The following is a 15,540-nucleotide window of genomic DNA, read 5'->3' as shown; positions in this document are numbered from 1 at the left end:
GAGGGAGGGGGAGGGGGGAAGGGGGAGAGAGAGAGAGAGAGGGAGGGAGAGGGAGAATGCTAAGCAGCCTTCACGCTCAGCACAGAGCCCGAGGCCGGGCGCGATCCTACAACCCTGGGATCATGACCTGAGCTGAAATCGAGTTGGACGCTTAACCATCTGAGCCCCACAGAGGCCCCTACTGGAGAGTGTTTATGATGGTGTTTTTCCTCCACTAGGAATTAAGCTCCAGGAGGCAGCACCTTTCATTTATTTATAGCTGCCTCTCAGTGCCTACTAGTACGTGTCTGGCACGTAACAGGTATTCAATAAATAGTTTCTTGGATGACTGCCTGAATGATCAAATAACAAGAAAGAAAAACATAAAGCTACTGAACTAAAGATGGAAAAGAGACAATGAAGGTAAAAATTTACAGAATTCAACACTGTCGCTCCGGGAATCTATGAAACCTCAACGAAGAGGTTCTCACTCATCACAGATCAGTGAGAACAGGGTGATCAATAAATGTCCTGAGCTACAACCCTATCCATGAAGTAAGGAAAAATCCTATCACTACTTCATAGCCTATTAAAAATTCTACATGAAGACTAAATGTAAAAAAGCCAAATATTTAGAAGAGACTATCTTTCTGACCTTAATAGAAAGAAGTATTTTATTAAACAAGATACAAAATACAAAAATTATAAATTTTTGTATTTTGCTCAAATACATAAAGAACTCTTAGAAATTATTAAGAAAAAGACAACCCTTCAAAAAAATAAAGGATATAAAGTGGCAATTTTCAGGGCAGGAAATCAAACCACAATGGTAAGCAATTTGATAATTCCTTATTACTCCTAGGAGTAAACGGGCCTTTGTGACAGGAAAACTGATGCTTTCATATCAACATAGATAAGTCTCAAAATAATGTTGTGTGAAAAACTGCAGAATCAAGTGTACAGTATGATATCCTTCATATAAAGTTTAAAAACATACTAGCCCCATTGTAATAAGCAGGCCTAAGAACGATAAAGGTCAAAACTGAATTCAGAATAGTACCTACACCAAGTAGGAGTCCACCAGAGTTTAAACTTAGAAAAAAGAATTCTGAAGCACATACGGTAAAAGACTTGATAAAGCTAAGGGGAAGGTATACAGGCATCTGTTAAAGTTGCTACACTTCATTTTTAATTGAAATCTTAAAAAAAAAAAGTCAGAAGAAAGGAACAGAACTTTTTTCAATGGTTAAGACAGTAATATGGAACATCTACTGGAGGAATTCCCAAAATACAGATAGAAAAACTGAGGGAAGGAGAAACATAAAGGATAGAGAAGAGAGAGGCTAGTATACTGGTAAATCACATGCCTAAATAAAGGACCAGACCAAGCATAATCAGAGCAGGAATCAAAGATGTACTAGAAGCTCAAGAGAGTGGAATCTTAGAAATGAAGGTTCACTACAGACCAGGCACCGTTCAGAGAGAGACTAAGCCCCCAGCCTTAGGCTAATAAAACTTCCGACTCCTACAAAGCAACCGGGCAGGAAGAAACAGGCCATCTACAAAAAGCGGCAAAGCAGTTGGCTGCAGAATTCTCTGCAATAAATCCCAGTAAGTCAAAACTCCAGATCGTCGAGAAAACAAGTGGGAAAAAGGACAAGCAGAAGACTGTTAAACTGTACTCATCTCATCTTACAGAACAAAGTGAAAACAATTGTTTTTTCCGTAGTCAAATATATCTTACAGAAAATTTATGTCACCCCTAAAACAAATGACTCCTATGAAAACCCTGAAACTGAAAACCCTATGTATGCCTTCCTTCCAAACCGTAGTGGAAGCTGAGAAAAGGTCCCTCTAAAAGGGACCTGAGACCAAAAGAAGTAACAAAATGGAAAGCATTTTTAAATGCAAAAATTAGGGGGCCCCTAATTGTGACTTCAAGCCCCGCGTCAAGCTCTGTGCTGACAGCTCGGAGCCTGAAGCCTGTTTTGGATTCTGTGTCTCCCTCTCTCTGTTCCTCCTCCACTCCTCTCTCTCTCTCTCTAAAATAAACATTAAAAGAATTTAAAAAATAAAATGCAAAAATGAGACCAAGTATTACTCTCAATACTAATTTTATTATAAGCTTTGAGAGTCTGTATAACAAGACAATGGCATTCAGATTGTTTAAAAAATCCAAACACGGTCTTCTACAAAAGACACACTGAAAAAAAATGACCTAGAAAAAGTTTAGTAAGATATAGTCAACAACATAAAGCTAAAATTTGGTACGAATACCTTAAGTAAGACCAAAAAAAAATCATTTTTCAGATAAAGGGCTAACTCACAATGAAGATACCTATCTAGAACTGTTTAAGCAAGAATAAAAGCATGTATGAAGAAAAAAACCACAAAGCCAAATCATTTTGTCTAAAATTAGACAAAATCAGCAAGCATATAGGACTTGAACAACTATAAACTATAAACCAGCTAGATCTACCCAACATGCACAGAACATTCCACCCAACAACAAAGGAATGCACATTCTTCTCAAACGTACATACAACAGTCTCCAGGACAACCATACACTGGGCCATAAATCTAGTTTCGATAAATTAAAAGGAGTGAAATCATACAGAGCATGTTCTCTGACCACAATGGGATCAACTTAAAAGTCAACAACAGAGGAAAATACTGGAAATAAATATACGAAAACTAATCCACACGCTCCAAAATATCCAATAAATCACAAAAATAGAATCACAAAAATTAGAAAATACCTGGAGATAAAGGAAAACACAACACACCAAAATTTATGGGATGCAGCTAAAGAAGTTGAGAAAAAAAATTTGTTTTTTTTTTTAATGTTTAATTGAGAGAGAGACAGAGCGTGAGCAGGGGAGGGGCAGAGAGAGAGAGAGGCACAAACTCAGAAGCAGCTCCAAGCTCTGAGCTGTCAGTATAGAGCCCAACGTGAGGCTCAAACTCCGAGCAAGATCATGACCTCAGCCGCAGTTGGACACTCAACCGACTGAGCCACCCAGGCACCCTGGAAAATTTATAGTTGTAAACACCTATACCGTATTAGAAAAGAAAGCTTTACATCAACAACCTAATCTTCCACCTGAGAAACTAGAAAAGGAGCAAAATAAACCCAACCCAAGCAGGAGAGAGAAACCAAGGAGAAACCAGTCAGGAAGGTCCTACACAAATTTAGCGGTAATAAGTACACCGCACTGCAGCAAACTCGTACACAGTTAAGTACTCAATGAGGGGCCAGCCACCCTTTCCCTAACAACTCTACACGGCACACACAGGGTCTACTAGTACTCTTGTCTCACTGACGAGGGGCCCAGAGGAGAGAAGGCATGTAATTGTCTGCAGTCACACTATGAAGAAGCAGAAGAGCCAGAATTCAAACGTGGGCTCCAGATGTCAAACATTCATGACATCAAATACATGACCAAAATTACTTCTACTTTCCAGAAGTGTTCTGATTATCTAAAATATGAAAATGAATGAAACTTTCGGCTCAAGGAGAGGAGGAGAAATGAACAGTGTAAAAAAAGAATCTCTTGAAGAGAGGAAATAAATCCATGAAATTTAAGAATTTGGAAAGGAATATGATCTCATAACAGAATACGGCCAACTGTGCTTTAAAAATATAATTCCATAAAGTTCCTTCTAGGAAAATATAGGCCTCCAAACTTCTTTCACCCATGCATTCATTTCTTCAAGATACTGAATTAATTAATTAATTAATTAATTTTAAGTAGGCTCCACACCCAACCTGGGGCTTGAACTCTCACCCTAAGATCAAGAGTCACATGCTTTGCCAACTGAGCCAGCCAGGAACCCCTATTCAAGGTATTTTTCACACACACACACACACACACACACACACACGGAAATCACAAGTGAGGGAGGGGCAGAGAGAGAGGAAGACACAGAATTGGAAGCAGGCTTCAGGCTCCGAGCTGTCAGCACAGAGCCCCATTTGGGGCTCGAACGCACAAACTGTGAGATCATGACCTGAGCCAAAGTCAGAAGCTCAACCAACTGAGCCACGCTGTGCTCTTGCCACTGATCGAGACACTGAAATCAAATCAAGAAAATGGAAGAAACTTAAATGTATGAGTAATCAAGGAAAGAACAAGATACCAGAGAAACCCCTCTACAGGAAGTCTGGCCCATACAGTTTCCTGGTTCCTACCACTTTCCTGGACTGGATCACTCCCATGGAATATCCCATATTCCAGAACGGAAAACAGAGAAAGCTTATCAATTCATTTTATCACATTGATAAAATCCTGTGATGATAAGCACAAGAAATATACTATGGATTTCACATAAGGAAATATATGTAAAATTCTAAATAAAATATCAGTATTAATTATTATACTGAAGTACACTTAACAACCAATTAGTAGCAAGGCTGGTTTGCCCTACATATATAAAAATAAGTCTTCATAGTTTGGCACCAAATTAAATATAAAACAAAGTTGTCCAATACTACTATTATTTAACGTTGTCCTGAGGTCATAGGCAATGAACTAAATTTAAGAAGGGTGAGGAGAAAAAAAAAAAAAAAAGGGGGGGGAGAGACACAGAAGTAGATCTAAATGGAAACACCATGATTTCTTAAATGTAGAATTATACATCTAGAAATGAGTATCAACTGAAAAGCAAATAGTGTAGTAAAGTGTCCACTAAGAATCAAATGTAACAAAATCCCTGTCCCACCCACAGGAAAGAATCTGTAAGAGCCATGCCGGGGTGCTCAATGGAAAGACCCTACACAGGCAGCCTCCCATACCACACTTCACTTGACTGAACTTTGCAGATGGTGCATTTTTCACAAATTGAAGGTCTGTGGCAACCCCGCATGGAGCAAATCTATCGGTGCCATTTTTCCAACAGCACTTGCTCATTTCGTGTTGCTGTGTCACATTTTGGTAATTCTCACAATATTTTAAACTTTTTCATTATTATTATACTTGTCATGGTGATCAGTGATCAGTTATCTTTGATGCTACTTTTGTAACTATTTGGGGGGAGCACAAACTGCACTCATACAAGACGGTGCATGCCAGATGGTAAACTTAGCAAGTGTGTGTGTTCGCAGTGCTCACCTACTGGCTGTTGCCCCACCTCCCCGCCTCTCCTGGGGCCTCCCTATTCCCTGAGACAAAACAATACTGAAATTAGGCATTAATAAGCCTACAATGGCCCCTAAGTGTTCAAATGAAAGGAAGAGTCACATGCCCCTCATTTTGAATCAAAACCTGTAAATGACTGAGCATCTCAGAAGCTGAGACAGGTTGAAAGGTTGGCTTCTTGTGCCAAACATTGGTGTTGTAAATGCAAAGGGAAAGATCTTGAAGGAGAAGAGAAAAGAAGAGTGCTAGTCGGGTGAACACACAAATGGTAAGAAAGTGAAACAGCCTTTTTGCTGATGTGGAGAAAGGTTTAGTGGTCTGGACAGAAGGTCAAACAAGCCCCAATGTTCCCTGAAGCCAAACCCTAATCTAGAGCAAGACCCGAATGCTCTTCAGTTCTGCGAAGGCTGAGAGGTGAGGACGCTGCAGGAGAAAAGCTAGAAGCTAGCAGAGGATGGTTTAGGAGGTTGAAGCAAAGAAGCCGTCTCCATCCATAACATAAATGTGCAAGGTGAAACAGCGAGTGCTGATGTAGACGCTGCAGCAGGTTATCCAGAAGATTCTAGATCATCGTCAGGATGATTAATACATGGTGTGCCTGAGTGGCCCAGCCGGTCAAGCATCCACCACTTCCTATCAGCTCAGGTGGTGATCTCTTGGTCATGAGATCGAGCCCCAAGTTGGGCTCCACACTTCCCTACTGGGATTCTCTCTCTCCCCCTCTCTCTGCCCCTCTCCTGCTTATGCACTTGCACATGCTCTCTCTCAAAATAAATAAACTTAAAAAAAACCAAACACTATACCAAATAACAGATTTCCGATGTAGATTAAACAGTTTTCTATTGGATGAAGGTGCCACCTAGACTTTCATAGCTATTGAGAAGCCAATGCCTGGCTTGAAAGCTTCAAAGGACAGGCTGACTCGCCTGCTAGGAGCTAATGCAGCAAGTGATTTTATGTTGAAGCCAATGCTCATCTGCCACTCCCAACCTCCTAGGGCCCTTAAGAATCACGCTAAATCTACTCTGCCTGTGCTCTAACAATGGAACAACAAAGCCTGGATGACAGCACGTCTGTTTACAACACGATTTACTGGATATTTTAAGTCCACCGTTGAGGCCCACTGCTTAGAAAAAAAAGATACCTTTCAAAATATTCTGCTCATGGACACTGCACCTGGTCACCCAAGAGCTCTGATGGAGACGGACAGAGAGATTAATGTTTTCGTGCCTGCCAACACCACATCCATTCTGCAGACCATGGATCCAGGAGTTAATTTTGACTTTCAAACTGGGCAAAGTAAATTGAAAACCTTCTGGAAAGGATTCGCCATTCTAGGTGCCATTGAGAACATGTGTGATTCATGGGAGGAGGTCAAACAATCAACATTAACGGGGGTTTGGAAGACACTGATTCCAACTCTACAAAGGACTTTGAGGGGCTCAAGGCTCCAGTGGAGGCAGACGGGGCAGGTGTGGCAGGAGCTGGAGTTAGGAGCGGAGCCTAAACATGTGCCTGAAGGGCGTGCTCTCAGGATGAAACCTGAATGGACACGGAGTTGCTTCTTGTGGATGCGCAAAGGCAGTGGTTCCCTGAGACGAGATCTACTCCTGGTGAAGATGCCGAAGGCTGTCGAAATGACAACAAAAGACTTAGACTATTACATGAACTCAGTTGGTAAAGCAGCAGCAGGGTTTGAGGATCGACTCCAATTTTGAAAGAAGTTCTACTGAGGATCAGATGCTATCAAACAGCATCACATGCTACAGAGAAATCATTCATTAATGAAAGAATCAGTGTGACACACTTCACTGTCATCTTCTATTAAGAAATTGCCACAGCCACCCCAACCTCCAGCGACCACCACCCTGATCAGTCAGCAGCCGTCCACACTGAGGGAAGTCCCTCCACTGGCAGAAAGATGACGACTCCCTGAAAGTTCAGGTGACGCTTTTTAGCAATGGAGTATTTTTCAATTAGGGTATATACATCTTGGAGGAGTATGTACATTTTTTAAACATGCTATTGCACACGGTAAATGTAAATTTCATATGCACTGGGAAACAAAAAGATTCATTTGATCTGCTGTACTGCACTATTCACTTTAGGACAGTGGCCTGAAACCGAACCCACGATACCTGCGATACCTCTGTGCCCGTGCTGCGGGGACAGTGTAGTGGTGACTCTCTTGCCAGCACAGCTGTTTATTCCGGCATCCATTCTTGTGGGCTGTTGAGGACTGGGCTTAAAATGCCATGTAACCCAATCCAGCCAATGAGAAGTAAGGATAAACCTACTTGAGAACTGATAGCAAAGATTACCTTGATTCTAAGAGAAACACCAGAGAAGTTTCCTTTTCCTCTGCATGTTGCCATTTCTGGAGAAGGTTCCTGGGACCCAGTCCTCAACAGGAAAAGTGGGATTACCATGAGTCTCTAAAATCGACCAGGATCCATTCCTAACGGAGGACAGATTCCCCTCCTCGTGAATCACCTTTCAACCACAAGGGGAATGTGAAGAGAAAGCCAAGACACTGAGAATGCGTGAGGAGGGATGGAAAGAATCTCCTTCTTCAGGATCTCAATGACCTGTGTGTCAAGTAACTCAACAACCTGCCCCCTTTCCATGAACTGCCAGTTACGGGAGAGTTGGTGCCCTTAATGCTTAACTGAAATTCTGTGCTATCTGCAGTGAAATGCTAACTTATTTAGAGGGCAATCTCCCCAAACTCACTGAAAACTATAATGCAAATCTAATAATTCAGTCTCAAAGCATTTTAGGGACTGACAAAATGATCTAAAATGCACATAAAAACAGAATAAGATGGGAGGAAATCTTAACAAAAGAAGCATGCGTGTAACCTGCTTTACTGTGTAACTCAAACATATGCTACCATAGAGCTCAAACAACACATCAAGTCATCTGATGAATGAATCGAATGGAAACCCCATAAGAAACACAAGCATATGCTCATTTACAGTAAGTATGTAATGATAATAAATTATCATCTTCAGGATAGTAGTGACCAACTTCACACCAAAATTAACCTCAAATATGTTAAAAAGTTATGCGTTAACCCTGTTTAAAAACAAAAAAGGCAAATTAAAAAAGATGAGTGAATATTTACCTGATTTCAAAGTTGAAAATTACCTTTTTAAGCAGTAAGCTCCGAAGAATGGGGACTTCTGCCTCACTTGCTTCTATCAAATCCTAGAATCCCTGGCATAGAACAGCTATGTTCTATGTATTTAAAATTAATAAAAGCAGGGGCACCTAGGTGGCTCAGTCAGTTTATGCATCTGACTCCTGATTTCAACTCAGGTCATGATCTCATGGTTTGAGTTCAAGCCCCCCATCAGGGTCTGTGCAGACAGCATGGAGCTTGCTTGCGATCCTGGATCTCTCTCTCTCTCAAAATAAATAAACATTTAAAAAATTAACTTAAATTAATAAAAGCACAGAACATACACATAAATGAATTCAGATCTAATTCCAAAAAAATTAAAGACAAGTGCAAGTCATACTGTGTGATTCATTTATATAAATTTTAAAAAGAAACCCGCAAAAACAAAACAAGATTCACCAGAACAGCATCTCGGGGGTGAGAAGAACGGGGCTGGGGCCAAACACACACAGGCTGCAAAGGTACTCTTAGTGTTGGGTCACTACCTGTTATACTCATTATCCCTTAAACTATACAAATTTTAGTTTCACATTTCTTTTTTTAAAAAAAATTTTTATGTTTCTTTATTTGAGAGAGAGGGAGAGTGTGAGCAGAGGAGGGGCAGAGAGAATATCCCAAGCAGGCTCCACACTACCAGCAGAAAGCCCAGTGTGGGGCTTGAACTCACAAACTGCGAGATCATGACCTCAGCCGAAATCAAGAGTCGGATGCGTAACTGACTGAGCCACCCAGGTGCCCCACACACATTTAAAAAAAATTAAAACAAACAAAAAAATCCAAAGGTCTGAAATCTATAGACACAAGTAAGGGAAAAGAAAAAACCTGATAGGAAAGAGTCAATATTCTTAAAAACAGCACCAGTAAATGATCAATCCCATTGCTTAGCAAAGCATCACTACCATATCACCAATCTGGCAAAGGTTATAAAAATCAGGGACTTTGCGGAGAAGGAACACACTGCCTGACCATGATAATAAAAACAATCGCTAACACTCGAGTAGCTGCTAAGTACATTGTTCTAAGCACTTTATGGATATTAACTCATTCAATCTTCCTAATGGTCCTACGAGAGAGTATTGCTCTTACCCCCATTATGAGGATCAAAAGCACACAGGGCTTAATTAATTTGATCAAAGTCACAAAGCAAATAAATAAGCAGAACCTGAAAATGTAAATGAATACAGTCCTTTCAAGGACAATTTTGCAATATTCGTCAACGAGTTTAAAATGTACTCCTTTGAGGGGCATCTGGGTGCCTCAGTGATTAAGCGTCAACTTCGGCTCAGGTCATGATCTCATGGTTCGTGGGTTCGAGCCCCGTGCTGACAGCTATCTCAGAGCCTGGGGCCTGCTTCGGATTCTGTGTCTCCCACTCTCTCTCTGACCCTCCCCCGCTCACGCTGTCTCTCTCTCAGAAATAAATAAAACATTAAAATAAAAAAATTTAAAAAAAAAAGAAAAAGAAAATGCTTGGCTCAACAGCTAACACTATTTATACATTTGTAATAATATAGACAGGAGCAAAAATTACACTAAATGTTTCCTTTTCTGTAAGTTAACAGATTCTAAAAATAATTGCAAAAATAGTTTTATACGTTATTTAGAAATATAAAGGAAAATACCAGATGAAATTGGTTAAGAGTTGAAAATTACTCTAAGACATGTGGCAAGGAAATGCTGTTTTTAAATTAAGTCTCAGAACATCCTTTGACTTTTTATACTACATACATAAGAAAATAATTCTTTTAATGTTCAAAAAAATCAGAGAATATCCAGAAAAACACACATAAAACATAAGTGCCCTATAAATCTACCAACCAGAGGTAATCACTGTCTGTATTTTGGTATAATTCAGTCCTGCTCTATACCTACATCTATATCTACATTGGACTCCTAACAATACTGCTTAGAAATCTGTTTTCACTTAATTTTGTATGTGTACTTCCTCTGTAATAACATTATGTATTTATAATGAGAAACAAAATCAGTTCCCTAGACCAAATTTATACATGAGCTTAAGTAATACACTTTTGGGACAGAGTTGGTCAGGTAAATAAAAAGCATATAAATTTGACAGTGGATGTACTTGTTTAAAACTGGGTGACAATAGGGGGTCTGGGTGGCTCAGTCGGTTAAGCTTCCAACTCTTGATTTCAGCTCAGGTCATGATCTCACGGTTTGTGAGTTCGGCCCCACATCAGGCTCTGTGCTGGCATTGGGGAGCCTGCTTGGGATTCTCTGCCTCCCCCTCTCTGTGCCCCTCCCCACCTCTTTCTCTCTATTTTCTTAAATGAGTAATAATGTATTTCTTTAGGAAAAATAAGATTAAGAATAATGTAACATTTTCTTTATTGCACGTAACTAGTAAAATGTAAAAATACCATTTATAATAGAAATTAGTTTGCTCTCTCCAATGAGAATTCCTATGCCTGTAAATAAGTATTTTCACAATATACCACTAAATTAAAAAAAAAAAAAGCATATACAATATGATCCCTATCTCTTAAGATGTAGACAGCACAGGCAAAGCAAGCCTGGAAAGATATACACCAAAAAGTAAAAAGTAGTTCTTTCTTTGTAGTATTATGGATGATCTTTGTTATCTTCTTCCTAATGATTTCCTAAATCATCTTAAATGCATTGGTATTACTTTTGGGAGTTAGAAACGTCTAAGGAACTGTCTACAGTCAATTCTCTAAATGAAAGACTGCAAGAGTGTGGACAGTTCAAAACTGAATTATTTGATAGCCAGACTCGTATTTATATATTCTGTGAATTCCCTCAAAGCCTCCACACCACACTGAAACTTTACTTGGGGCCTGTCTAGTCTTCTGCGCCTACATTCAACAAGTGCTGAGCCTCTATTACGTGCCAGGCACTGCTCTAGGCCCAAGGATTTAGCAGTGAACAAATAAGCTGAAATCTCTACCCTTCTTTGCTAGGGAAGACAAATACTACAAACATCTGGAACAAAAATATACTTTTAGTGGCCGTAGAAACCTGAGCACACAACACACACACACACACACACACCCCTACTTTCAAGTGTGAGGAAGTAAAGCAAAGGACAGGTGGGAAGAGATGATTGTTTTAGTTAGGGTAGGCCTTCTGAGGAAGTGATACCTGAGCAGCTGACTGAAGACAGCTGGCAACGCAAAGATATGGGAGAACAGGCTAGGTGGAGGGAGTAAGTGAAAAGGCCTTGAGATGGCAATGAGCTTGTACAGAACAGCACGACCAATGTGGTCGAAGTGGAGTGAGCAACGGGGAGAGCAGCAGTAGATGATACAGAAGTAGGTACGGGTCAAATCATATAGGGCCTTACAGGTCCATACAGGGATTCTGAAATTTATTCTATAGGTGATGCAAAGGCACTGAGGTTTAAAAGAGCAGTCTGCCTGCTCTATGGATAACAGATTGTGTAAGGGAATGCGAGGAAGCAGGAAAACTCTTGAGCGAACTATTACAGGTGTTCAAGCAAGAAGCAATACTATCCTGCACCAAAGTAGGATGGCAAGAGAATGAGACATGGTCTGATATATTTTGATGGTTGATCCAATATAACTTGATGAACTTTTACAATCAGGAATGAGGAAGGAATCACAGGTGATTCTTAGGTTCTTGGCTAAGCACGTGAATGAATGGTGGCGCCCTTTCTCACTGGGCTGATTGGCAGAGAAGCAACTTTGTGAGCGGCAGAAATCAAGAGACCCATTTCCAACATGTTAAGTGTGAAATGACCATTAGACATTCAGGTCAACATGTCAGGTAGACAATCTTACCCAGTTCACATCTGTAGTTCATGTGTAAGTTGGGGATGAAGATGTACAACCGATATTTAAAGATATGGGGCTGTATGTTATCTCCTAGGGTGTGAGCCCTAAGGTCTGCTAACTTTAGAGGTAGCGAAGGGGAAAGTAAGTGATGGGTAAGGTGTCCCAGAAGCCAAGTGAATAAAGCGCGTCCCGTAGGAGATAGCGACCACCTGGGTCAGAGCTGCTAATAAGCAGAGTAGGTAGGATAAGGTTTGAGAACTGGTGACCTTGATAGAGATGGCTTAGGTGCAGTGGTGGAAGAGAAAAACAGGGTTTATGTTTGAGAGACAATTGGAAGACAATGGAGTAAAAATAACTCTTTTAAGTCCTACTGCTTTAGGGACAAGAGTTGACTGCTCTTTCTCTATAGCATCTTGTAGCTTTTAGCACAGCGTATGTGTGAAATAAGAATTATGGAATCAGTATCAAATCTGGTAATTCCCAATATTTCAAACCATATTAAGAAACCCAAATGGTCGAGAGCTAGAGCTTCCTGACCATGCCATTTTGTTCCTAAAACTGTTCTTTACTCTCTTCCCTCTGTAATGAGGATGAACTGCAAAAACCTGAGTTTCTCTTCATCTTTTATGACTTGGTAAATATCTGGTACCCAAATGTAATTAATTAGCCTTGTGACTGGTAGCTGAACCAAGAGAAAAGAGAAAGACCTCTCCTTTCTGCTTTCCAATTTTCCAGAGGTTGTATATAATAAAAGTCAATTAAGTTAACCACCAAAGGGTTACACAAACAAACAAACAAACAAACAGTGGTCAAGTTATTTAAACATCTTATCCCAAACCCTCTGCTGAGATTTTAAAAATCGCCACTTAATTCCCCAAGTGGATAACTTGCCCTCCCCCCAGATTCAGACACCTTTCCCTTTTATCCCAGTAGAACAGTGAAGCTCTGTGGCAAAAAGGCAATGTCCAGAAAACAGTCAGGTCTCCCTACCTGACAAAATGTCTTCTGCTAATTCCTTTTCTCTTTCAATTTTTTCCTCTAGGGTTGAAATGCAGAATTCATAGCCAGCAAGAGCAAATTCCTGTCTGTAAAGCAAAGATCAGCAATCGGCTGTTCACCTTTTCACAAACTCCTCTTTTATCGCATTTTCCTAGCCTTGGTTTGAGTACTGTTAGTAAGGGAAGTGTAAGATGGGAAGCACCGTCTCCCACTAATGGCTTCAGGTGAGTCTGTTTCTCCATTTGGGAAAGCCTGACATCAGCTACAAGCAGTATTATTATGAACAGAGACTAAGGCTGCCTGCAGCAAGGGTTCTAACTACTGATCTTATGCAATTTCTGGAGAGGTTTATTAGCTTTATTAGTTTTCCAATCTGTAGGTCTTCAATGAAAGCTTCTTTTGCGTAAATGGAATTCCTAGCTATGGCGCTAGAAGGCATTGAGCCTGACTCTAACCCTGGACCCTCAATCAATTGGAGAGGCCACCCAAACGTTAGGCAGGCTGACTGTAAAGAACCAGCTGTCAACTGTGGTTTCTACAAAGAGATGTACAAACACAACAGAATCCCTGCTCCTTCCAGAAGCTCACCCCTGGTTCTTGCCCTTCTGCTATGGCTCTAGTCTCTCAGCAGAAGCGGCACTACAAAGCTCGCCCCTTTTCCTCTAGTGCTTTGCCAAGGGAGAACAGATCACCCCACCGTTGTACTCCGTTCTCAGAACAGAAGCTTCTCCAAACCCGAACCTTAGCAGGAGGGACCCTATCCAGCCAGGACATGGGGCAGGCGGAAGGCTGCTCACTAGATGCTTCCAGTCAGAGCAAAATGTGTATTAACAATTCCCCTACTAATATCAGGGTTCCTAAGCCCCAACTCTAGTTATGTATCTTCTGGCCTCATGCTTCTCTTAATAAAACTAAAAGAAAAAATACTTTTGAGAAGGGTACAGAGGAATCACACGCTAATTGTCAGGGGCTACTACATACGCTTGTCCCTGTATGAGACCAGGAATTCGTCTTTCTCTCCACTGGGATTAGCTTCAGACTTCTTTTATCCTAGAAGTTCATACCCCATCAACATCCAGGCCTGTCTATTTACTCCTCCGAGAGAGACTGATCCCAGCTGTAACACTCCCCAGCATAGGCCAACCTCAAAGCTCCTCCAAAGACTTGCAGTCAAAGGCCCTCAGAAGCTCTGGCCTGTCTAGTATCCAACTAAGTGCAGGGAGAAGAGCCAGGTTCTGCTGAGAGTGAAGGAGCCGGTGACTAGGGCAGCAGGCCCAGTGCCAGGGCCCCTGGCCACAATGAGCATTCTTGTTACAGCATTAGGTGTGAGGTCATTCCAAACTTCTGGTACCCAACTACTATAGCAGCCAAAAACCCAAGGAAAAGCTCATCTTAGAGCTTCCCTCCAATGTACTCTTAACTCTCTAGAGGAGTTCTCTGCTTACATCCTATGTGTTTCTCCTCTGAACTCCGCCTAGACAGGATGAAAGGCACCAGGCCCCACTCGGACCTCTGGCACACATCCATGTTATTCCCAAAGCCTTTCCGGTGAAGCATGAAGATTCTTCTTTATAAGAATTTAGACTCACCTAGTACTTCTAAATTAGCACCGATTTCCTATCCTACTTATCCAGAGGTCACTTCTCCACTCCTAGAGCTTTCTCCTTCTTAAAACCGGCCTACCTGATCACCTTTACACGCTTTACAAACATTGCCTTCTAGACTAGCCACTGAGACACTCCCATGTCAACCCCCTCATCATTCAACTATATGTCTAATTTCCTGGTTTGTTGATACTTCTATCCAAAAATGGTTGCTTCAAAGTATATTGTTCCCAAAAGCTTTTACACCGCTCCCTCTTCTAGGAAGAGCTAAACTAAAGTTCTAACGGTGACCTCCCTTCCCGATTCAGGCAGGAACAGAACGCTTGATTAGCTTTGTCACAGTGCAGCCAGAGGTGTGAGGGCTGTAGGCCCCCCTCAAAAGTCTACTGGAAACAGCAGGGCAAAACTTGGAAAAGACTAAAGATTTCAACAATGAGGGAGGGAACCCTTTGATTGTGACACCCAGTGTTTCTGAGACCTGTGAATGGAAGGTAAATGAAAATTATATAACATCCTGGGGTTAAAGTTAACTGCCCACAGCCCAACTCTCTGGTGGCTACCACACCTATATTCTGACTATACTTACCTATTTTGAGCAGCATAGATACTGGCCAGCTTTAGAGAGATTTCAATTATCGCATTGTCTTCCTGTTGGGAGAAAGAAAAAATGAAGAAAATTCACAACAACCTAAACTTCCTTATGGATTATTATCTCTGATAAACATCTAGACTGACTTTGGCCTCAAAGCCATAGCTTTTATCCTTTAGGAGGAATTAAACAACTGAATTCCTCAGCAACTATGTTTTTGCATGAGTGAAAGCCTGGTAGTTTCTATAAAGGTCTGGGGGGGGGGGAGCAA

General features: G+C 41.1%; 1 protein-coding gene across 1 annotated transcript in view; it reads right to left on the bottom strand.

The window, feature by feature from the left end:
- TTC19 (tetratricopeptide repeat domain 19) overlaps window positions 1-15,540 on the bottom strand; it is a 26,185-nt gene that overhangs the window by 8,914 nt on the left and 1,731 nt on the right. Inside the window, exons 4-5 of the mRNA XM_077746531.1 lie at window positions 15,267-15,328; window positions 13,068-13,162 (exon numbers count right to left, since the gene is read on the bottom strand). Of these exons, the coding sequence (XP_077602657.1) occupies window positions 13,068-13,162; window positions 15,267-15,328 (157 nt within the window). The remainder of the gene's footprint in view (window positions 1-13,067; window positions 13,163-15,266; window positions 15,329-15,540) is intronic.

The sequence above is a fragment of the Crocuta crocuta genome, unplaced genomic scaffold (assembly GCF_008692635.1).
Source record: "Crocuta crocuta isolate KB4526 unplaced genomic scaffold, BGI_CrCroc_1.0 scaffold139, whole genome shotgun sequence".
Taxonomy (NCBI): domain Eukaryota; kingdom Metazoa; phylum Chordata; class Mammalia; order Carnivora; family Hyaenidae; genus Crocuta; species Crocuta crocuta.
Note: the sequence above shows the minus strand (reverse complement) of the source record. Positions and strands in the feature narration are given on the sequence as shown.